The 23,480-nt window shown below is 41.6% G+C and overlaps 1 protein-coding gene across 2 annotated transcripts in view; it reads left to right on the top strand.

Moving 5' to 3' along the window:
* EPHA3 (EPH receptor A3) overlaps window positions 1-23,480 on the top strand; it is a 237,347-nt gene that overhangs the window by 199,191 nt on the left and 14,676 nt on the right. For both annotated transcript variants that reach the window (XM_080377011.1, XM_080377010.1), the window contains exons 12-15: window positions 4,519-4,580; window positions 6,903-7,112; window positions 17,185-17,334; window positions 19,282-19,475. In XM_080377011.1, coding sequence (XP_080233137.1) covers window positions 4,519-4,580; window positions 6,903-7,112; window positions 17,185-17,334; window positions 19,282-19,475 — 616 coding nt within the window. The remainder of the gene's footprint in view (window positions 1-4,518; window positions 4,581-6,902; window positions 7,113-17,184; window positions 17,335-19,281; window positions 19,476-23,480) is intronic.

Genomic DNA, 23,480 nt, shown 5'->3' with positions numbered 1-23,480 from the left:
TTTACTAATCGATATTTTCTAAATCTGCCTTTGGGTGTTTTTGTTATGGGTTTGCGCTTTGTGGTCTCTTCTCTTCTTTTGTCTCTTCTCTTCTTGTTTTTCTTTTTCTCTCTTTCTTTTTCCTTTTTGTTTGAGTAGCTTTGTTGGGTTTTTTGGGTTTTTTTCTTCCAGTTTTTGTTTCTTTTTTTTTTTTTTTTTTTTTTTTTTTTTTTGTTAAAGCATATTTTTGTCTATGTTTACGGTAACAAATCACCTTCTCTTTTTGTGACCAAAAAAGTAGTTGAAACCTCTATCCACGTGCGGTACCCTCCTGGAAAAGTAACATACTTGCAGAACCCTTTCCAGCTCCCCTGTTGTTAAGCTGGCAAACAGCAGGTTTGTAACAGGAATTCCTGAACGGTGGCCTTGGTCTTTGAGCTGCCACCCAGCTTTCCCACGGCGGCCACGGCAGCTCCTCAAAGCCACCCAGATCCTACCTGCTCTTCCCCTTTCGAGCAGCTGGTGGGATTTGGTGGTGGTGATGCTGCCCCATTTAGGCAAGTTCTGGCTCTCGTTGCTTGTGCTGCTGCTTGTCCTCCACTTGGAGGTGGAAGGGCAGAAATAGTTGGTAGTAGAAGAGTGAGGTTGCGTGAAGCACCAAAATGGGCTTGTTCTGTGACACATAAATTCAGAGACTTCAGCTACACTTTCTAAACTTCCATTGCAGCATAATGTGATAAAAATTTGATGATCAGATGTGAGAGCTCAATAAGATTTTATATGAGGTGTTCTGAAAAAAAATAACCAGGAATGCTCTGAGATTTTTCAGGGGAGTGGAAAAATCAGTAGGATATCTCCTAGTTATCCTAGAGGACTCTGCTGGCAAAGCAACCTCTTGCCATTTCAGTGAACAGCTTGGAATGCGCTGAGGAGATTTCCAGTTTTAACTGGGCAGAAGTATACCAAACACTTTGTTGCGAAGTGGGTGGGTTTATTGGTTTTCAGGAATCTTTTTTTAAAATTGCATGATTCAAGCTTTTACAAGCATGGATAGGTATGGAAGAATTTCATAGCTTACTGCAACAACTTATATGAAAGAAAAAATAACCACAGGAATATGTCTAAAAGTAACTAGTGAAGTGTACTTAAACCCCTTGGTGTTATGAGGAGACAGAATTACAATAATAATGCTTTCTCTAGGTGTGATTCATGAGTCTGTTTTGCTGATTTAAATAATAAAGAAGTCACGCTTCAGCTTAGGTCTCGCGGTTCCATTAGGAAAGGGCTGCCAGGGCTGCCTGTACAAATACAAGTTATCTCCTGCTTTTTAATGACACACGCTTTGTACAGTCAGAACAAGATTTGCAGTCCCAAAATTACTTGAAACGTCAGCATCAGTCAGGACACAGCTGAGCTAAAATCTATTTTGTTACATTTTGTATTCCTGTGGCACTTGAGAAAAGAATTTAATTGCTGTGCACGCAGGAATTTGTGCATTGCTTTTGAATGTGCATTACTAATTCTGTCTGTATTCTGTGTAAGTGACTATTACAAAGTTTGCTACTCAGCTGTATTCACAGCAGCCTGCTGTCTGTTTTGGGGGGGCTGGGAGTGCCAGCTGCCTATCACATGTCAGTATGAGAGAGCAAGCACTGAATATTCCCAGCTGAAGTCAATGAAAGCCTCAGGGATACAGCACCCTTTCCGCATAGCTCGGGTATAGGAGCTGAGGAAACAGCTCGGGAACTATTTGTATCCATTTTACTGGGTAAAATTATATGGCATACACTCAAGTAATCATTTATTTGCTTTAACATTCTGTAGGGTGGTAGAAGGGTAAGAAGGTTGTGGGGTTTGTTGGTGGTGTGGTTTTTTTATTATTATTATTATTTATAAACCAAAGCAATATACTGTAATAACAAGTTAGCGAGTGTTCATACTTCTTAATGGTAGGTATTAAATCTCACTCAAAAGCGTTAGTTGATGTACAGTCAGTAGCGAGCCTGTGGAGCATTTGCTGGATGGCTCTCAATGCAGGCACAGGCAATATGACCTTTTCTTCATTAACCACATTTTTTCGACAGGCGCCCCTTAGCCATGCTTTAGCTTTTCATACTGAGCAGATCTTCTGAAGCGACTCCTAATAACTGCAACTGCCACCATCCCTATGACGAGACCGTTTGGTCTGAGAAGTTCTGGAGCTGGGGTGGCCCTGGTTTGCGGGTGGGACAACCCACCAGCAGCACGAAGGGGGTGCACCCACTAGATACAGCTTCAGCCCTTTGCCCCAGCGCAGGATTGTTCCCCTGCTTCACGCTGATTTCTGTTCTGCCTTTTCTTGCCGCTCGACCGGTCTCCTGGGCGCGCTGTAGGCAGTAGTCTTAATAACCAGCGTGCATGTTCTGCTTAGTTTATTAATAATTTACAGCAATTTGTAACCTGTTAGTATAATAAATTTCGGCAACACTGTTGACACAAGTTGTTATCATGTATAAACGGCTGTGCTTTGATAAATGAATGCAGAATGTTCTTTTAAAAGCGCCCCGTGCTCCTTCAGAGCATATGCTTCTTGTTATGGACACGTTCCCAGCTGCATGAGAGTGAAACCCTGCACTTGGGGCTTTCGGAGTCTGGGTGAGCAAGTCAGGAGGATGCTCTCTTAATAATTTGAAAGGCGTATCTTCTTACTCTAATTTCAGCCTTCTGACATGTCCTAAAATTGCCAGAGTTTATACAAAAAACAGGCAACTGTCTCCTGGTTTCCAAGTATGTGGATTTATCACAGAGAGTTTTGGATAGCCCCATCAGTACATGGCGTTTACTCAAAACATCCAGCAGCATTTTCTGTGTGTTACAAGAAACACCTTTGGGTTGACGTTACACACAGTGTAAGTTAGCTACTTTTCCTTGCACTGCGTATTTCTTGCTAAAAGGAGTGAGCAAGCAACAGGTTTGGGTTCTTTTGTTTTGGGTGGGTTATTTTTTTTTTGAGACTTTACATTGTTAGGTCTTTTATCTGCACCATATCCTATATAATTTAAGATTAATGTTTTGATTAAAGCATTTTTCCTATTATTATGGGGTATTGTCAATACCCCATTAGTGTGACTCCCATAGTATAACACATCATTCACACAGCAGAAAGAAGATATTTTAACCCATTAATCCATGTGAAAAGGGCAAAGGATTCTCTTCTCATTATATTAAACTCATTCTTTGAAATTAATATATCCCTTTGAAGAATTTCTATTTGGTAAAAGTTGTGTTTTCTGAAAAACAAACAGAAAAGGAGTTGTTACCATTTACTTTGATTTTTTAATGGCTTTTTTTCGCTTTTAATTATACTGGGTACCTCTTTCAAGCCTCATGCTGTTCAATTTTAAAAGCTGAAATATCACCATGACCGCTATACAATATGCAGGCCTTCGTCATGCTTTTGTGGTCAGATGCCTTCCTGCATTATATGTGAAATAATAATTCATCGCCTGAAATAACTTCACGCTTTCACCCACCTTTCTCTCTAGCACAAAGAGAAAATAAACCAAGCTTTAGAAAATATTATGAAATAATACAATCCATATGATGGTAAAATATTAGCAGGGCACTGACCTTTGTCTGGAAACTTCACTGTAATGACATTAATTTTTGTATGCATTTCTCTCCAGCATGTCAGAGTTGCATATAAAAGCTTGGTCGTGTTACAAAATACCTTAGGGTAGAGAGAATGGTTTCAAAAACTGATCTGAACCTGCGTGGGCAAGCTTTGAAAAATATTAGAGGCTTTTCAAGGATGCAGGGCTGTTCCCTTAGAGCTGGCCACTGCCCAGTGGATGCATCGCTACGATGTGCTTGGTGGGAGGGGGGGTTCCTCTTGTCAGCCACTGCGATGCAGAGGGAGGCAGGGCTCCTGGAAAAAGGGCTAACCCCCAGCCGTGCAGGGGGGCTTTCTTCCCAGTGTCCTCCCTTACTTCTATCCTGCGCCTGCAGCTCAGTAGTTTAAGCGTCTTGTGAATACCCCCCTGAGGGCTAGTGCCTCCACGTGTGCTACTTACTCTCTCCCTTGGAGTAGTATCTGAGGAACTTGTTGACTGTGCTCGTGCAGAGCACGGCACCTCGAGAGAAACTGCGGCTCCCTGCCCAGCAAGTGCCCAGTTCCCTTCCTAGAGGGAACCTGGGGGAAAATGCACGGCAGAATACACCAGCTTCACTGCATGAATTCAACAGTTAGGTACAGAATATTCAGCAGTGATGGATAAGATGCTGTACACTGAAAATACAGGATACTTTGCTTTGTTTCTTGGGACTTGAGCTGCTTAAAATCCAATCTGTTTATCCTGACATGACTGTACTTGTGCTGATGTCAGTGGAATCATAATTACGTTGTGGACGGAGCTGCTTTTGCCCACGCATCTTTTGCTTGCTTTCTAAATGTAAAATTATCCTCAGGGTTTGGAAAATATGGGCACACTTGGGAAATGCTGTTTTTACTGTTCGTTACGTATTCACTTTAGATGCCTGACCCCTGTAATCTGTTTGTAGGTAAACCGGTTATGATTGTTACTGAATATATGGAAAACGGTTCCTTGGACAGCTTCCTGCGGGTAAGTGCAACAGAAAACCGGATGGTACAGAACGGCCTCTTGTTCTGAATTTGTTATGAATTTGCTGCCACTCTTGTTTGATTCATCATCAGCTCTTGTCGCTTGATATTTCATTATTTCCGTTTGGTTTTGTGTGCATCACGATGTGCTTAGAAAGCCAGGCATGGATTCACTAGTCCATTTTGACTGCTGACAGTAAGCATTAGTCCGGAATGACAAAAATATTGGTTTTCTTAGAATGTTGCATCGATAAAAAACTAAACAAAACCAAAATAACATTCTGGCACACAAAAATGTTTTCCTGAGGGCTGAACTGCCGCTGTAATGCAGTTAGGCTTATTGGTTGGTGGCCTGCATGTCCTACCAAGCAATTTCCAAAAGATTTGTGAAAATTTTATCATTAAACCAACAGTACTGAGCCAAGAGCTGTTTCCCTAAATATGAAAAATTTAGAAACTAACCCCATACCTAAGGGTGTCAGAAACGTTTTGCTAGCAAACTTTCTTGGCCTGTTTTCTTTCCCCAACCTTGGACATACTAATACTGCTGTTGATTTATCTTTGTTTTCTGTCAAAGTTGGTAGTGAGCCTAAAAAAATTTGAATGCTCCCTGTGTCACCAAGATTTACTTGTGGCAAAACAAGAAGTGTAGCAGAAATGAAATCCCATCTGAGGGGAAACACTAGTTTAATTTTAATTTGTTAGGGCAAACTCAGCTGTGGCTGGGAGACTGCTTTGGTTCTGCCACGGTTGAATGACATTATCCCCCAAATTCATAACACTGAAGTAGATGTTTAACCCCAAAAGGGGATATATTGTCAACCTTCATTTCAGTATGTACTATATATGTTATGATGTCCAGTGGAGCATGTAAAATACATATAAATAATGTGTCAATATATCTGAATGAAATATGTCTGTACTGAACTATATATATTTTGTTGAGGCTTAAAATCCTTGAAGAAAGCTCTGAGGAGGGTAATTTCTGACTGTACAAAGCAGTTGTTTGGCCTGTTCGCTCATTAGAGTGTGATTTTCTTTTTTTTTTTCCTCCACTGTTGTGTTGAAACATAGATAAGAACCTTATGACTCATTAATATCACAAGGCAGCTCAGGCAATGCAATCTTTTTTTATAAATGTCTTTTAAAACTAGTTGGTTTGCTTTCCCCAGTGCTATTGAGAGGCTATCTGAGCATCTGATTCCTTTCACGGTTAGAAACCTTCTTCTGATTTCCAGCTAAATCTTTCCCAGAGTCTATATAGATGCTCTTGTGTTGGCTCTAGTTAAAGAAGGTTTCATAACAGGGAACTGCTATGAGTCGTTTATAATAATTAATTTCTTCATGAAAGGGAATTCTGAGAGGCTCCTTAAGCATCTGCTGTGTCGTATATCTGTCTAGTGTTTACAGTGCTAATATTGCCCCTAAGTATATTAATCAAAATTGGAATAAACGCAATCAGTCTTGCGGACTGATGCATGTGAGCTTACCCCACATGGCAGAGCCAGCTCCCATGCATTTAATAAAACTCTGGAAGAAGCAGCAGGAAGAGCTGGAGAGCTGCCCACGATGATACATCTCCAGCACCGGGGAATTCATTTGAGAGCTGCACCAGGGCGTACTGTAGTCCTGCCGTCTGTGTATCTATATATCAGTATCAAAGCTAGACGTTAACAAACAGCATTAGTAAGAGCTGGGGGATTTAAAGCATGTGTCTAAAAGTAGGCAATTAGAAATATATGCTACTCTTGGTTTCTAGGCTAAGTCACAGTGTGTTTAAGTGATTTTTGTGTTCCTGAAGTTGAGAAAAATTCTGAGGAATGAGTTTAAATTTAATGGAATTTGAAAGCCACTGAATCAGATCGGCACTTGATTTTGTTAAAAAAAATAAATAAATATATGCTTGTGTAATAGAAAACTTTCATTAGTCCATTGGGTAAGGCTGGGATTTTCACTAACAATTCCTATGGCCTTTCAGGGAAGCTGGACATGTTTCTCTCAAGTCCTGACTCTCCAGTCTCAGGAGCACACACAACTTGGATTTATGTGCTGCTTTCACACAGCTCCCATCTAGGAAATTAAAATTCTGATGACAGCAAGAATGGGAAAAATGAATTTTTATCTGAATTGAAAATCTGCCCCCTTCCCTCAGCTGATTAGGAAATTGTCCTCCACGGATCCAAGTAGTTCCATGTGTGACATGTAAATTGTAACCCCTGACTCACGAGCTGTTCACTTGAGGAGCTTCCAGGGTCTTTATCAAAAATTCTGTGCAAAGAGGAACAAGAGCAATCTCTGAAATGACATTTCAAATGTTTTCCAGAAACATGATGCCCAGTTCACAGTCATCCAGCTAGTAGGCATGCTTCGAGGGATCGCATCTGGCATGAAATATTTGTCAGATATGGGTTATGTCCATCGAGATTTAGCTGCTCGTAATATCCTCATTAATAGCAACTTGGTATGCAAAGTCTCAGATTTTGGTCTCTCTCGTGTACTGGAAGATGACCCAGAAGCTGCTTACACCACAAGGGTGAGTTTCTGTCTTTGTTTATCCTTTTAAAATTCTTGTTGGTGGTGACAAAGTTAGACTGAAATCCGAGGGGAGTCCCTAAGGTTTATACCCTGTGTTGCAGAGGCCGTCCAGTCCTGCACGCCAAGAGATATTCGATAAACCTTACACTCATCACAGCTATTTTTTTAATTCATGTCTCGGAGAAGATAGAAGGCAAAAAATATGGTTTCTGTTGGTAGATTATTTTTTTAAAAAATATGCAGAATTCTTGGCTCATTTTCTTTTTGCTGGATGTGTAAAGGAGTGAATCTCATAATTAAGGCCTGAGTAGTTTTGGCACACAATAATGAAAGAATTCATGTGTGCTTTGAGCAGGTTTTGTTACACTGCTGATTGAGCTTCTACCCAGGAAAAAGAAAATCCTTCCCAGCAATCTTTTTTTTTTTTGTTTTTTTTTTTTTGTTTTTTTTGTAACCTTTTTGTGTTTTCTTGTATGATGGGACACATGTCTGACTGGAGCATACTGATATCACTGTTCTGTGAGGGTGTGTCTGTTATACCTGATGTTGTACTCCTAACTGAGTAATAGATTGAGTAAAGCAAAAAAAAAAAAACAAACCTATATATCTTTTTAACAGTATGTATAATAAACCTGCTTCTTGTATGATATATACAAAGTGGTACCCATCTTCTGGAGAGGTAATGACATCAAGGAGGAGAGTTACCTCTGACTGTTTTGTCCCGAGACAAAGAAGCTTTTATCATATAGGGGACTCCCCATCATGTAGGCTGTTACATGTTTCTTTTTTAAATTTCATCCTGCCTGAAAAACTACCCACAAGTTGTGGTGTTGATTTAGAGCCTTAGGAAAGCCACAGTGTCTCCTACAAACAGCTTTGCTGCACCTCTTGTTCTCGCTTGAATAGCACTTCTCTTTTGTTGTGGAAACCTTTCAGGCGTGCATTTCATTCTGTGTACGCAAATATTACATATTATTATTCCATATTACGATAATATTATTATTATTGTGATGGCTGGTTGTTCACTTTAATCATATTGCAAGTGGCTTTTATTAACTTTAGAAAAAGTGACATCAATATCCAGTTTCTTAGTCAAGCGCAATTTGCATTGATGCTAGCGATCGCCTCCTCTTCACTGTACAAACCGGGTTAGAGTAGAATGTATCAGCAGAATCTTCGTGTGGGTTTTCTAGGGCTTCCTTCATCCCTGGCCACTGAGAGGAGCGATCCATGACTCTGGTAGTTGCATGCTATCTGCTTCATGATTGAAATAATATAACATGACAAATGAGTAAAGAAATCCTAGCTGGTTTCTTATGCATTATGTACGCATTACATACACGTGTATTTATAGATACGTGTTTATCAATCATACCTTCATAACTTAATAGGCATAACGACTGTTCTTTTTTTGACCTTTCAGTGCTTTCTTTGACTTCTGATAAGCTTTGGCATGTTGTTAGAAATACGCAATATGTACTGCCTTAGAAAACTGTCTGCAGAGGTCTGTCATGGTTAATATCAGGAGGCAGGAGAAACCAGTTTTCATGCTCAGTATAGGTGCAGCAATCATATATATATATATATATACACACACACACACACATATATATATACACACAAAATCATTAATATTGTGCAAGATATCCTCAAAAATGAATTGTCTGTAGCTCAGCCGGCGGTGTATTGCCTTGTCAGATATACTTGTCTGCCCTCTTAAAAACACCTGTGAAAGTAATGGGTGTAACTGTCCCCAAGGTAAACAGTTTTAGATACAGTATTTATCTAGTCTCGTGCTTAACCTCCCTCCCCCAGGACGTACGCTTGCAAGCTGAGGCAATTACTCTGTGTCCTACCACCGCTGCCCACAGGCAGGTGATCGATCTCCCCTTTAAAGCGGCTGCTTACATGAACGGAGATTGCTGTTCCCTTCACACTCATCTCTCCATTCTTTTATTTTCTAAGAATTTTTTCCAAACTTACTGCTCCTGATGGTCTCCTTCCAATTCTTTTCAACCTAAGTACATTTTCCTTAAATGTGATGCCCAAAATGGGATACTAATCCCCAGCACCGAGCACAGCATATTTATATACAATTTCTTGCACATGCCCTTTCTGTAAATATCTCCGTGGGTGAGAAGTCTCTATTTCTCCTCCCACCCCCAATATGTGTTCTTCTGCTCAGACACATACCTCTGCCAGGCTTCGAAGTTCAATTCTCTTATTTCAAAATTCATCAGGGCATGGAAACTAATCTCTACTTTAGTATTTTTATCGGCATTCTGTGTACTAGCATTAAGAGCTGAAGATACTGTTAAGTCCTAGGTAGCTTAGAAGAAGAAGTTGTATAGGGAGGAAAAATCAGCTTCCCATCCAACGGCATAGCACACAGCTTTGTAAGAGAAGGGCACTTCCCTGAAAATTAAATGTACACCAGCGACTGACACCCACAGGTGGGTAGCACAACCCGGGGTGCGCAGGGTGTCAGTGTTTCCAGCCAGTGTTACATGTGAAATTCATATGTCCAGGTGCAATATTGGGATATTTTTTTTAATTCCTCTCCTTCTGCCACCTATTTTCTAAGCCTACCTGCCTATTTACATTTAGATAGGGAAATCAGATGGCAAGAAACTGTTTTGTAAAGTGTAATCATCTGTGTTCAGTAAACTCCATCTGGCATTTATGGTATGTATGGATACTGCTGCAGGAGGATGCTCAGATAATTAAAACCTTCAAATACAATCTAGGACAAATCTAATTTTCTTGAAAAGTAGTTGCTGGATATACCTCTGCCACATCTCGTCTCTGAGAGAATCTCTGAGAGAAAAAAAGGTTTTTCACCTTTTTGCTCAAGTTTCCTTTGACGTGAGTCTCATATCTATGTCCAGCGAGCGTGTCCCTGAGTTTGATCCCCAGCTTAAACAACTGGGGACCATGAGTGTAAAGCAGAGCTCCACTCCACTGGTAGAAAAACTGGGCAGCTCGTGTTCCTGCTGCTTTGTCTGATCGCAAAACACAGGACCATTTCCTAGGCTGCTCCGAGTGCATTTTGCAAGCTGTAATTATGTGACAAAACCAGGATAAAAATACTGCCACTTTTTAAAATAATTACATCATCCCAAACAGTTTCCTGCCTTTACAACTAAAAGATGACAACTACTCAGTAAGATCTCTGAAAGGAAAAAAAAATAATAATAAAAAAAATCCAATTTATAATCTCAGTTTCAAACATTCAAATAGTAAAGATTGCATGTTATATTAACAGGTAGAGACTTTTGCCTCCCCTCCACCTCTTCCCACTCCCAGTTCTCCGTTTAATATCAGCGGTACTAGGGAAATTAATAAAGGTAGCTGCAAAGATGGGTGTTTTGTCTGTTTAGCCTCCACTTCTACCCCTATTTTGTGCCTGGAAATGTCTAAGACCGAGAACAATTCCGTTGCTTTAATTGGTAATTGCCGTTTGGGATTGGTGTGCCCCCAGGAAGCCCAGCCAGCCCTTTGGGCTTGCAGTGCACACCACTGACGGGTGAAATCCTGTGCTGCGCTGCTCTTGGAAGCCGCGTCTGAAGCTTTGCCTAAAGGATATGAACATGTATCCTTTCATATATCAATAATGTGTATATAGGGATATATAATCTGTGATATTTGCACTGTTGTACAGGAGCTTTGAAGGACAATGCAAAGACCATAGGTGCGTATGTGGGCTTCAGGGACTCGGGAGTTGTAAGGAAACTTTGCTGCCTGACAGGGTCATTTTTTACCTCCTGAATTATTGTCACTGACTCGATAACTACAAAAGGCTTTTGGCAACCCGTGGTCTGCCTGCTTACAGAAACAGAAGCCAGCATGTGAATCAAGCTGACTGAGTGTTTGGATTTTTTTTTTTTTTTTTTTTTTGACAGACCCTTTATGCCAGAGGGGATGTACTGTAATTATCTATGTTCTCTGTACCTGCTCACTTCTAATTGAAAGGCCAAGACTGTATTAAAATTGTCATTGTCAAATTGATCTGTTTTACTCTTACTATTTTTAGATGTCTGCATGACAGGTGGGTGGACTAATGACACAGTACGAAGTGAAAGTAAATTTCAGACATCGCTCATGTAGAGGGCCTGTAATTATGTCTCTCAAAGGCATAATATTTGGGTAATCAGTAGACAAACTTTGACTATTTAAGCAGGTAGTTGGATACATCACCGGTGTTCATGACATTTCACTGTAAAACACCATCCACTTTATTTATTATTCTCATTATTCAAAAATCCTGGGCTTGGATGGCAAGTGCTGTGCCAGCCTGTGCCCCCCATACTGCTGCTCTGCTCTGCACTGCAGGGACGGGCACACGGGTCCCATTGCTCACGCACGTGCTATTGCCACTGGTGCTTGACAGGGATTTGTTGTGGTTCGTTCATTCCCTTTATTTGCAAAAAAAGATGGTAAAATGCAAGCTGTGTCTGGAAGGGTGGGGTAAAAATGGAAACCAAAACCCCACAGTTTCTCTTGGCTGGTAAGCACGAGGGAGAGACACGGTGTTCTGTTACCACTTACCGCTCAACAAGGAGATAATTTCAAGGTAAAATATTCATTAGTAATGGATGAACAAGTAGCATCAGGTAATTTTTCAGGTGCTTAAGAGGGTACATCAGGCTCATCTCACTCACGTGACACCATCTTGTTCTGTACCGGTAAGATACCTCCTGAACTAGCCTAAGTCCTCATGTAATGAACGCATGTCAGGCTTTTATCTTCAGGTTTTCCTGCAAAGTTCTTCTAATAATTCTGTTAGAATCCATTTTTCTTGATTCTCCTCTCCGCAGGCCTGTGGCTTAGGTGCCTGTGGCAGTCGCCCTGTAACAGATTATAAATCGGAATATCGGAGTGGGTTATGGAGGCCTGGAAACAGCTGCCTGCTGCTGGAGCGCCAGACGTGCTAGAAATAAATCGAGGACTTCATTGCCTTTAGATGAATTACACTGAATGACCAGATGCTGTAGGAATCACAGCTCCATCTAGAGCAGATAAAACTTTAGGTTACTGCTGGCTCACTAAATTCAAACCCCAAGAGTGTTCTCTGACCTCGACTGCCTGGGATTTTGAGCTGCAATAACAAACTCCTGCAATTTCTAACACTAATGCTTTCTTTCTACTCGAATTCAGGCAGCCTCTTTGGCTTCATGATGAACACACCCTTAAAAGGAGGCCATGACAAAAATATATAAAACCTGTATTTATCTTCAGAAAATAATCAGGAACTATATTACCAATAGCTACTGATACATGCACATATACATTTCTGTTTATAAGCCTGTAGCAAACAGATTTGGACAAACCTTTTTCCTAGGCATATCTATAGTGATTTTTCATTTAGCAAGTTTGTCTTACATGTTCAGTCCCGATAATACTAATTTTGAAGGGTAGGAGCCCAGTAATACCAGCCAATAATATTAAGAGTTTCTGATTTTCCAGTGGAAGATAAGAAACAGAGATAGCAGGTAAAGAAGATTAAATTGCATGAAATCCTAGCGGGCATACAGTGCATAATTAACAACAAAACCAAGTAAGATTTCTTAGTGCTTTCATCATAGCTGCTCACCGAGCAGGTATCATTACACTGATTGTAAATACTGGGAGACTGTGGAAAGAAGCTAAAAACCAGGAGACAAGTAAAGAAACAAGCATGGGAGCTTGGTTTCCCCAGCTCCAGCTCTGTGGTCTAGGAGTAAGTGCTTGGATTAATTTCTGCAAAGGTAAATTATGTAAGGTATCTTTGATCCTAGCAAAGGATATTGCAAAGAATATTCTGATCTCTGGCAAAGTAGAAAACGAAATAGGTGATACATGTTCCAATGAGATGTGTATTTCTTAAAAATCGCTGAGAGAAGTGAAAAGGGGTTTTCCAATGCTGGAATGATTATGGTGTTTTTTCTTAATTTCAAAATCTGAATTACAGCAAGCCTTATAATTTCCAAAGGTAACAGCAATACAACCCCATGCATTCACTTTGATACAGCTCTTCAGATTTTCTGCATATATTGATATTTGGACATCTGCTAAAATGTGAATGTTGCATAAATCCTTTGGGGGAAAGTGTTTTTGTGTTAAAATGCCTATTTGTCTAAAAAATATTTATTTACCAGAACTTTTTTTTTTTTTGCTGTTCTTGCTTTAAATTATTCAAAATATGAGTCAACAAAGTCCCCTTTTTAAATACAAAGATGAGATTGACATTTTTATGAGAAATTGGGGAGCAGAATAGCAAAATTATAGTTTCATACTTCATTCGGTGACAGTTGATTTCTTTTTTAGCTACATTTTAATACTCTCCTTATTTTACTCTCATTTATGGTAATGCTACATATATCTGTAGGCTCGTATAGAGTTACAGCTGAGGCTTAGAAAAGAGAATTTACTTCTTTGTAATGGAATCTAGGGGTGATGTACATTCACTTTTCACTAAAACAAACAAAGCCAGAAGAACTTTTTTTCACTGAGTTTGTCATATTACTTACCTTGCAATAAAGCAGTCCCGAAATGTTAGGAGACTAATTAATGTCATTTTGTGTAAATGTGTTTCTCCAACTGTTTAAATGACTTTTTCCATGAGATTATGAAGGTAAAGACCTTCTATCAAACATGATATTTCCTGCCCTTACCTAAATTGCTCATGTTCTAGCCATGAGCACATTTTTCCATGTGATATCTGGCAATTATTTCTCTAGGGTTCAGCAAGAAGCACTCCGTTTTCATATCTTCACATGAAATTAAACATGAGCCTGAAGCCACACATGGGATTTCAGATTTTTCAGAGTAATATACTGAAACCTCCAAGATGATACTTCTGGGTTTCACAGAACCAGCCCTGATGCTGATGCGACACAAACACCATCTCTGCTCTCTGCCTTGAGGGCTTTCTTACATGGCATGCTGTAGATGTCTGTTCTGCCATCCCTCTATTCAACGTGCAGCCGAGGCAACTGCTGGAGGACGAGGCCCAGCCCGGCTGTGTTTCCACGAGCCCACAGAGGACACTTAGCTCTGTATCTCAGCTTCTTTCCCATCACAGTCTTTCCCAGCAGCGCTGGTGCCTCCGGGCACAAGGGGAGGGATCAGCGGAGGTGAGAGGAGTTTGGGGCTTGTCTGATATTGTCCAAAGCAGCAAGGATCAACAATTTCCTCTTTTACTCTCCACCTGGCCAGGAATATGAAACATTTCATCTCAAACCGAACGCCAGTGTTGGTCTGGCTTGGTCCCTGCGGGAACGCGGGCAGGCAGATGGAACTCAGAAGACCCCACCAAGGGGCATGGTGCTGGTCCCTCGTGCCTGGGCTCCAGCAGCCCCACGAGCTACACGATCCTTTCCAGATGTGGTCCACAGCGTTGAGGCTAAACTCTAAAAGTCCTTTTTAAAAGTTTGTATCTCAAGTAACCCAGAGGCAGTTTTGTCCTGGCAGCTGAGATGGGCTGTGGTGGGTGAGCGCCCTGTGGGGTCTGCTGGCACCCTCAGCCTGCAGCCCAGGCTCCCCCCGCCCGCTCCTCCGGGCAGGCAGTGCTCCGGCCACTCGGTCTTGTGCCAGCTTCTGAGCCTGTGGGACAAGTGGGAGATGTTTAATTAGGAAGCTCTTTCATTTCGTGGTGGAGGGGTTTTGTTTGTATAGATTTAGGATATGGCTTTCTGCCAGCTTTGACATATTTTATTGGAAATCAAAGTTCAGTCTACTAGAACATGCAGAAGAAAAGGTTGAAAAAGTGGGACTGATTTCTTTATCATCCACACATCTTAAAGCATAAGTGGATTTGTTGTGAAAACACTGGAACACGGGAGAGCTTTCCTTGTTTCTTGGCTGTGCCTTTGGCTCGCTGAGGGACCCTGGACATTTGTAAGGGAGGTATAATACTGCTAATCAATAGAGTATGAGAAAAACAAAATCATTTCTCGGTTCTCTGTACTGTTACGGAGCAGCACCGGGAATTGTGAATAAACTTATAATGAATAGAAAATACGATGTACTTCTTGTACGAAAGAACATCATCTTACAGATCTCAGAGAGAGAGGCATCAGGCTCTCCGCGCTGGCTTCTGTGATGGAGCAGGGTTTTAAATACTACTCTTTATTTTGTATGTCCTCTTTGCTGGTCCACAAATAATGCTGAAATTTGGTGTTTACTTAATTTTAAGGGTTGTGTGTGCAATGAAGTTTTGTCTTTTGGTTAAGGTAGGCAGTCTGCTAAATAGTGTGGGATCCATAAAAACTGTATGCCGGGATAGATTCCTTCTCGATCCTTTGCCAAGCCTCTAAGACATACCTAGTGGCATTTTGGAGGTCTAAATTGTAGCCAGAGTCAGGCCTGCCTGTGTTGCTTATATTTAGTCTAATTCCTGCAATATCAGCCATGAAATTGCAGGTGCTTTGGCTCCAGTGTATTTAGGTCTCTAATTAACACTAATTTCCCATTTCTGTTGTTAACCAAGCCAGTTAAGCTGCAGTTGGCCGTCACCCTCAGTGCAGGTAGGCTTTATGAAAGTGTAGGCAAAGCATTCATATCTTTACGTTTTATTTCTTCCTGGTTATTCAGTGGAAATTAGAGCACTCCCTTCCCACACAGGTTATTGTGAGCATAGGCACATAACTGTAGCCTAATGGGGGTTGCAGAGGTAACTTCAATAGATAGTCTAGTGTGAAATCTTCAGAATATATCCTTGTACGTGTTGTGCAACCCTGGAACTGGAAACCTCTTTAAATTCTCAGTTTTCTGTATTCAAATATATTCATAGAATTGTAGAATCACAGAATGGTTTGGGTTGGAAGGGACCTTAAAGACCATCTCATTCCGCACCCCCTGCCACAGGCAGGGACAACTTCCACCAGCCCAGGCTGCTCCAAGCCCCATCCAACTGCCAGGGATGGGGCATCCACAGCTGCTGCTCTGGGCAACCTGTGCCAGTGCCTCACCACTGTCATAGTAAAGAATTTCTTCCTAATATCTAATCTAAATCTACGCCCTTTCTGTTTAAAACCATTACCACTTGTCCTGTCGCTGTAGAATTATCTTAAGGAACAAGTTCTGCACCTCTGTCTTTTAGAACTTTGTTTTCTCATATGTGACTCACGAATCGGAGTCTTAAAAACCTCTGCCAAAGCTGGCACTACTGGAAATTGTCTCTTTCCTCTAATTCTCATCTTGCAGAAGCTCAGCCTGAGGCTGCTTGTGTGCATTTTCCTAATTTGACTTATGGCACCAAGTGGTGGCTGTAATTGAAGAGAGATGTTCCCCTAACTGTGATGTTAATTGCAATGGTAGCTGCAATTCTTTTCAAGTTTACATCATTTAATGATGGTTTGCTTCTCTTGTGACTGTAAAAAATGTTTAAAACCATTTCCCCAGGTGATGGTTTTGCAGTGTCCCCTCTGCACAGATGACCCCGTTTACATCTTTCTGTGACTGTCTGTGGTGGCGCTGGAAAGGGGAATTTGTGCATGTGGTCGTGGTCACTGCCCTGTGCGATTGGAGGCTTGGCATCAGTGGAACAGAGCAACACCATGGTCCCTCATTTTCCTTGAACGTCCTAGAGAACATGGGGTGAAAACACGATTAAATTGTGCAGGCTCCACACCGACAGGGGGTTCACTTGAAATGCCTTAGAAATGCCCGAATCCAGCCCTGTAGTGCTGTGCAAAAGGATCTAGGATATGAGCAAGGAGCTCGTAGTAGCTTTTTCTTCTTTAATGATGTGTGACTGTCTTGCCAGTTCCCAAATATTTTATAACTGAAAATCAACCATTCATAATTTACCTTTATTACCTGTGAATATTATGCTATGCATAAAAATATATATATGTACAGATATGTAGATGCATACAGGATGTGTACTATACTACATAGCTTCAGTAGATTTTGCACTATAATGTATTTTATAGCATATAAGACGCTTTCCCAACAAATGACGATAGCATTTTCCAACTTTGGGTTTTACACCAATAGAATTGAGAATCGCAGAGATAAAATAATCATGCAAAATTATATTTGTTGTGTCACAGTCAAATGGACTTTTATTTTGTTTTGCTCCCTAGGGGGGCAAGATTCCTATCCGATGGACATCACCAGAAGCCATTGCGTATCGGAAGTTCACATCAGCCAGTGACGCGTGGAGCTACGGGATTGTTCTCTGGGAGGTGATGTCTTATGGAGAGAGACCATACTGGGAAATGTCCAACCAGGATGTGAGTATATTGTTATCTGAGTTATGTTCTCAAATAAAGGATCAAGCTGTGAAAGGAAGTGGAGCATAACGAAACCCGGTGGCTCTGAGTTTTTGATGTTGACATTGAATAAGATGTAGAAATGAAAATCTCCAAATCTCCATTGTCAAGTGAAAGTTCTAATGAACTTTAAAAAAAAGCCAACATCTTTATAGCGGGGTATTTTGGACCTCTGAAGGAACCTTATTAGAGAATTTTATCACGCTGGTGGTTTTCTGTAGGATGACTCCAACAATTCCACTGCAATGAGGTCATTGCCTTTTACATTCCGTAGCTTATTGTTAGAAAACCCTCCTAAATTTCTGTTGATCCCCTTTGGTTCCACTTGTATAATATTCTGTAGAAGTTTTCTGTAAATGTCAAATACACAGAATAAATTGCTCTTGGTTCTTGTGAAAAAAAGAAGCAAAGCATTTCTACTAAGAGTTTAATGAAACCAAAATACTTCTGGAAGTAATCAACGGATAAAATAGAGAAGTAGAGCGATCTGATTAGAAGATTTCCAATACAGGCTTCTTTGCAACATTAGTAAAATATCCAAGCCTGCAATCCAAATGATTCATGGATCTCTCCCAATATTTTTGTAAGAAGCATAACATTTCCCCAAATAAGATTTTTATTACAGCTATTTTGGATTCTTTTTCTGTTGTTTTATTAATCCTAGATTTATTCCACAGGACTTACTTATGAACAGAATTTTCTGAAGTACTTTCACTAACACAAATAAATTTTCCGAGGGGTTGGTATATATTCTTACTGGTACTAAATTTAAAAAAGTCAGTAGTGTAGCTGTAGTCAGACATTTTCTATACCGCTTTATGTTAAACAAGGAAAAAGAGAAGAAAGCTTCCTTTCCAATCAGTACCTCTGGCACCCAAGCCTCTGCAGAAAACTATGTATTTCTTTTAATTAGCCACAGACCGGGGTGGGGGGGTGTCTATTGTTTGTGGGGGTGAACGAATCGTGTTATGTAGGCTGATGTGCCAGTGGAATACTGTTAATAATATCCCAATAAAATTAGAAACAGAAGGATTAACCTATTTATGTGCCTCTGCTTCATGGCTGCATAAACTATGGGTTGTTTTCCTATTCCTGTTCTGACCCAGAATTTGATTTAACTGATCCAGATTAAAAAAAAACAAACAAACAAACAAACAAACAAAAAAAAACATTAAGGGAATATGGCTTTACCATTTTCTACTCTAGAATACATAGGGGTTTTATTCCCGGTGCAATATATATTGTAGGACTGCTCAAGAGGTATTATACCTTAGTCACAAGATTGTATTAAACAGGTTAATTATTTTTCTTTTCAATCTAGACAAATGATAGATAATCTAGACAAATTTTGTCAGTCTAGAGAAATGAGAAAGAAATTGGGGCTGCACTGCCTTGTAGGAAATGTACAGTTATCCTCACAGTAACTTTTAAAAATATCTTCCTGCCCTGTGAGATCACCTGCAAGATGTTCTGTCTGTCAGTTCAGGATGTCCCATGAGAGGGCAGGTCGGCTTCCTCCAAGTGCAGCGTCCACTGGAGAGCATGGGAAGCATATGTGCTGAGGGTGCTCAGAAGAGAGATTTTCCAGACCTCGGACGCCTGGCATAGCTAAGCAAGCACCTTACTACCTGTAGCTTTTGTTTATGGATTTAGTTCAATCGAGTGTGAGTTTTGGAGATCCTTTCAAGATTCACCTTCCTCAAAGTCACATACTGTATCTGAACTCCTCTTGCTGTATGCCTAATTTACTGCCTGGTTTACTTTGCAGATAAACCAGAGGCATTGCACAATGAGACAATTAGTGGATAAACACATTTGTTTAAACACAGAATGTCCATGTTAATGTGGTTCCCAGAACTGATAAAAACAAGTTGATTTAAGTGCCTTTAAACTTTTCTCCTTGTGCAGGTGATTAAGGCTGTCGATGAAGGGTACCGCTTGCCACCTCCCATGGACTGCCCAGCTGCCTTGTATCAGCTGATGCTGGACTGTTGGCAGAAAGACAGGAACAACAGACCCAAGTTTGAGCAGATTGTCAGCATCCTGGATAAGCTGATCCGTAATCCCAGCAGTCTGAAAATAATCACCAATGCGGCGGCAAGGTGACATATTAGATCTTACATTGCACATAAATAAATGCCTTTGATTTCTTTGTCTTCCATAAGTAGAATTTGTTTTCTTTATTCACCTGCTTCTTCAACTTTTAACTGTAGCTGTTTGTGATCTTCAAGGGTAGAGAAAGCTTCCTCACTATCCCTTTGGAAGAAGGATGATGATGATATTATTATTATTGTTGTTGTTTTTATTATTATTATTATTGCTGCTGCTGTGGTTATTTTTATTGATGATTTCCTCTTATTTCTTCAAATTGTGTAAAGCTGTTACACCAGGGTTATTAAACCCGTTGTAAGATTGTGCAGAGGTGTGTGAGAAAAACCCAGATGGCAGATTTGGCCATCATAGGATCTTCCTTTTCCTTCTGACCTTCGGTGGTCTTTTAAGCGCTTAGTGTTTCATAGGTTACAGCTAGCTGCGTTTCTAAGTATCTTTCTGAGTTGGGTCCAAATACATATCCTACATCTTACGTTCTGCTCTGACAAGTCACCTAAACATTAATCACATGAATAATCTTTTTGCGTTCAGTAGGACTCGCAAACTTAAAAATGCACTTATGTTCCCTGTTAGATCAGTGAGTTAACTAGGAATTAATTTCCAACTTGTGTGATATTCCTAATTCCATTAAAAACGTTCATTTTTAGTCCTGGTTATTCAACACACTCTGGAACATCGCTATGATGAGATAAGAATTACCTCATGGAGACAGAGAACTGGAGAGTGTGTTGACACCTCCGGGCGTAACGAGGGTGTGGTGAAAGGATTAAGTGAATTGGTTTATATAATGCACAAAATGCCATACTCTTACTGAAGTGATGTAAATGATGTAAAATTACTTTTAGCATGAATGCTGGTGCAAAATCCTCTGTCCGCAGAGCAGGCAGAGTCAGGGAGAAATGCGCTCAGCTCCTCTGGAGCTTCAGACCCAGGTCCTGGAGGGTGTTTCAGCAGGCAAGATCAGGAGTCTGACAGGAGGCAAGCTTCCTACAGGAGCACAGCAAAACATTCCTCTCGGACCTTTACCTGGACCGCAGCACGCTGCTCCCCACAGCAATGGAACGGGAAGGCGTGGAAGGGGAACAGAGCCAAGGCAGGGAATTGCTGCATGGGTACCGCAGCCTGCTGGGGGGTGACATGGACCTGGCCTCGCTGGTCCTGGCCCCCGGCACCACGCTGCATCCTGAGCCGGAGCCTGGCCGCTCTGAGTGCCTCCTGCAGCCGCTGCAGAGACCAGAAAAAGAAAGCAGAGATGAGAGGAGGAAGGCAGCCGTACTAATAGGCTTTGCTTTTAAAAATAGATAATGAAAGAAGACTGCCTGCACAGTAATTATGTTTCAATAAATTAATTGCTGAGCGTTTAACGCATAGTAAACCAGCATGCTTACCAAAGCAATTATTTCTGTTACCTGCCACGTAACAGGCTGCAACAACCCCCCCAAAAAACTAAAAGTTTTGGAAAAAAACCCCAAAGTGTTTAAACCCTATCTTCTCAGCCAAGCATATTTCTTCCAAATGTCTTGCATGCCAATTTGGCAAATGATTGGTGCAAATAATTACCTTGTAGGGATATACTGCAGCAATCTGCCGAGCAGGGGAGTTGGGAATCATGACTGTCATGCGTCGGTTTGGGGATTTGATTGCAGAAACCAGCGCTGCATATTTTGCATTCCAAACAGAAGCAAAATGTTCCCTGTATACTGTCCTTCCAATTAGGGAGTTAAAACACAAAAGAGCTGAAAAAAATGTTGAACCATCATTTTCAGGTACCTGTTCGTAGCCAGTAGAAGCTGATATCCTCTAATGGAGACCAAATTCAGTGCAAGCACTGCCTGCACCAGCCGGATTGTGGGAGGGAGCACCACAGTGCAGCGTTGCTCTCCCCCCTCTCTCTCTTGCTCTCTTTGCTCCTGTTTCATTGTATGCTTTGCTGGCGTGGGCAGCAGAGGCTGCATGTCTGCACCACCAAGCTGTGCTCTCTGCTCGTGGCACAGCGGGGGGAAGGAAGGAGGCTGCTAGCATGGTAGGGAACTCCTCACAGCTGCTTTAGGTGAGCTCTCGGTAAAGTGCTCCTCGTGGCAGGTTACTGCTTTGGCTTTGATACGGAGCACGTTTCTGAGGAGGCAAATGTCAAAAGTGAGTTGATTCCCTCCTTTCCAATTACCTTTCCACTGCTCTGTCCTTGCACTCTTTGCATTCCCAAACAGTGCAGTGTCTCCCTCTCTGCAGCTTCTCACTGCCCGGTGCCAGACGGGGGTCTGGGGGTGTCTGGGTTGGGGGTATATGCTCACCAGCATGGATGAGGCCATGCCCTTTCCCTCTGGGCAGGCATTTGTTGCAGTTCAGGTAACGTGTGATCCGTGATCTCTCCATCTCACTCTCCCCACACCCGTGTCTGCAGACCAACCCAGGCTATCCTTAAAATTGACCACGACCAAGAGATACGTATGACAACATGAAGGGTGCTGGGCAGTCCTACGCAGATTTGGAAATCTGTGCTCACTGCCTTGTCACCATTGCCAAAACTGATAATCTCAAACCTCAGACCTGGCCAAGGAGCTGCAGGCAGCTCCACACCCGCAGAGCCTCAGGTCCTGCAGGGAGGCACTTGCAGTAACGTGTGCTCCTTCTGCGGGGGAGCCTGTCTGCTGGAGGGGACGGAGCCTGGGCAGTCCAGCATCACCTTCCGACAGGTGACAGAGAAAAATGAGGAGCCAGACTTCAAATGGGTCTCATGTGCAGAAATATGTAACTGATAGGAAAGGCGGAGAGTCAGGGAAGCTCCTTGGGAAGGAGGCACGTCATCAGATCCCTGCCAGTATCCTGGTACTGTCGGCAGCCAGAGAGGGACAGTGGAGAGGGAAAGGCATCAGAGAGGGACAGTGGAGAGGAAAAAGCATCGCTGCAGAAGTAAAGCACTCTGCCACTCGGCCCTGAGGGCTCGGGGCATTACATCGGCTCAAATGACTGCTCTCAGTTGTTATTTGAGGCTGCAGTACTCCTGCAGTACCTCTCCTCATATACCTCATAAGCAATTAATCTAAATTATCGAGGTCCCAGCTCTTTTACCCATGCCTGTAGTGCTACTGGAAGAATGCTAAAGCTTTATGCCCACCATATGCTCGTAGGTGTTCAGAATAGACTTGGTCAGGCAAAATGTCTAACCTGCCGATATCTGCTGCAGATGCCAAGCCTGTCTCTTCTTACAGATTTTAGAGCTGCTTTTTGTTTAAAACGGTCACAGCGCTGTCATATCCCATTTAAAAGCACATTGCTGGAGGTGCATAGGATATCCTTGTCCTCCGGTGTGTTACTGTTAACTGACTTTAACCAAAGTATGTGCTTGACCGTACGTCTGATTTTACACCAACAGCTCATAGGAGTATGGGAGAGAAGTCAAAGCCTTCAATTCTGTATTTTCTTTTCAGTTGTCTAACCCTTCTGGCCACTCCCTCGCATCTGATAATTTCCTGGTACCCGAGGGGATGTTTTTACCCTTATTGATCATCTCTCCACAGACCATTCAACGTGCCTGTGAACATTACACTCACAAAAGGTCTTTTGTCATAGCAAATGTTTCATAATACCTTTCCTGGTGTTGCGTTTCATCTCAAATTCACAAGGAAATTCCTTTCCCATTCCTTGTAAAGTACAGGGTATGGCTGATTTCCTTCTTACCTGCCAAAATTCACTTTTTAGTCAGGTGGCCACCTTGAGCTCATGCTAACAAGACCTGCACTGGTCTTGGACACATGGGTGTTTTGTGTCCTTTAGGCTGCCTGGGGTTACCGAGCTCTCTAAAGGGCTCCAGGAACAGAGCTCAGTGCACAGAAGGTTACACAAGTCATGCAGTTTTCTAAAGCATAACCTCATGATATTTTTATTTGATTTATGTCTTGCTGTTCTTCCCTGTTTTCTGAACATGATGTTCATTTTTATAACAGAGTCCTTAGGTTGTTTGGATATCTTTAGGGTGGAAGTGAGTTCATAGTTCT

This window comes from Falco punctatus, assembly GCF_963210335.1.
Source record: "Falco punctatus genome assembly, chromosome: 2".
NCBI classification, from domain to species: Eukaryota; Metazoa; Chordata; class Aves; order Falconiformes; family Falconidae; genus Falco; species Falco punctatus.
This window is presented reverse-complemented; position numbering and strand designations above follow the sequence as displayed.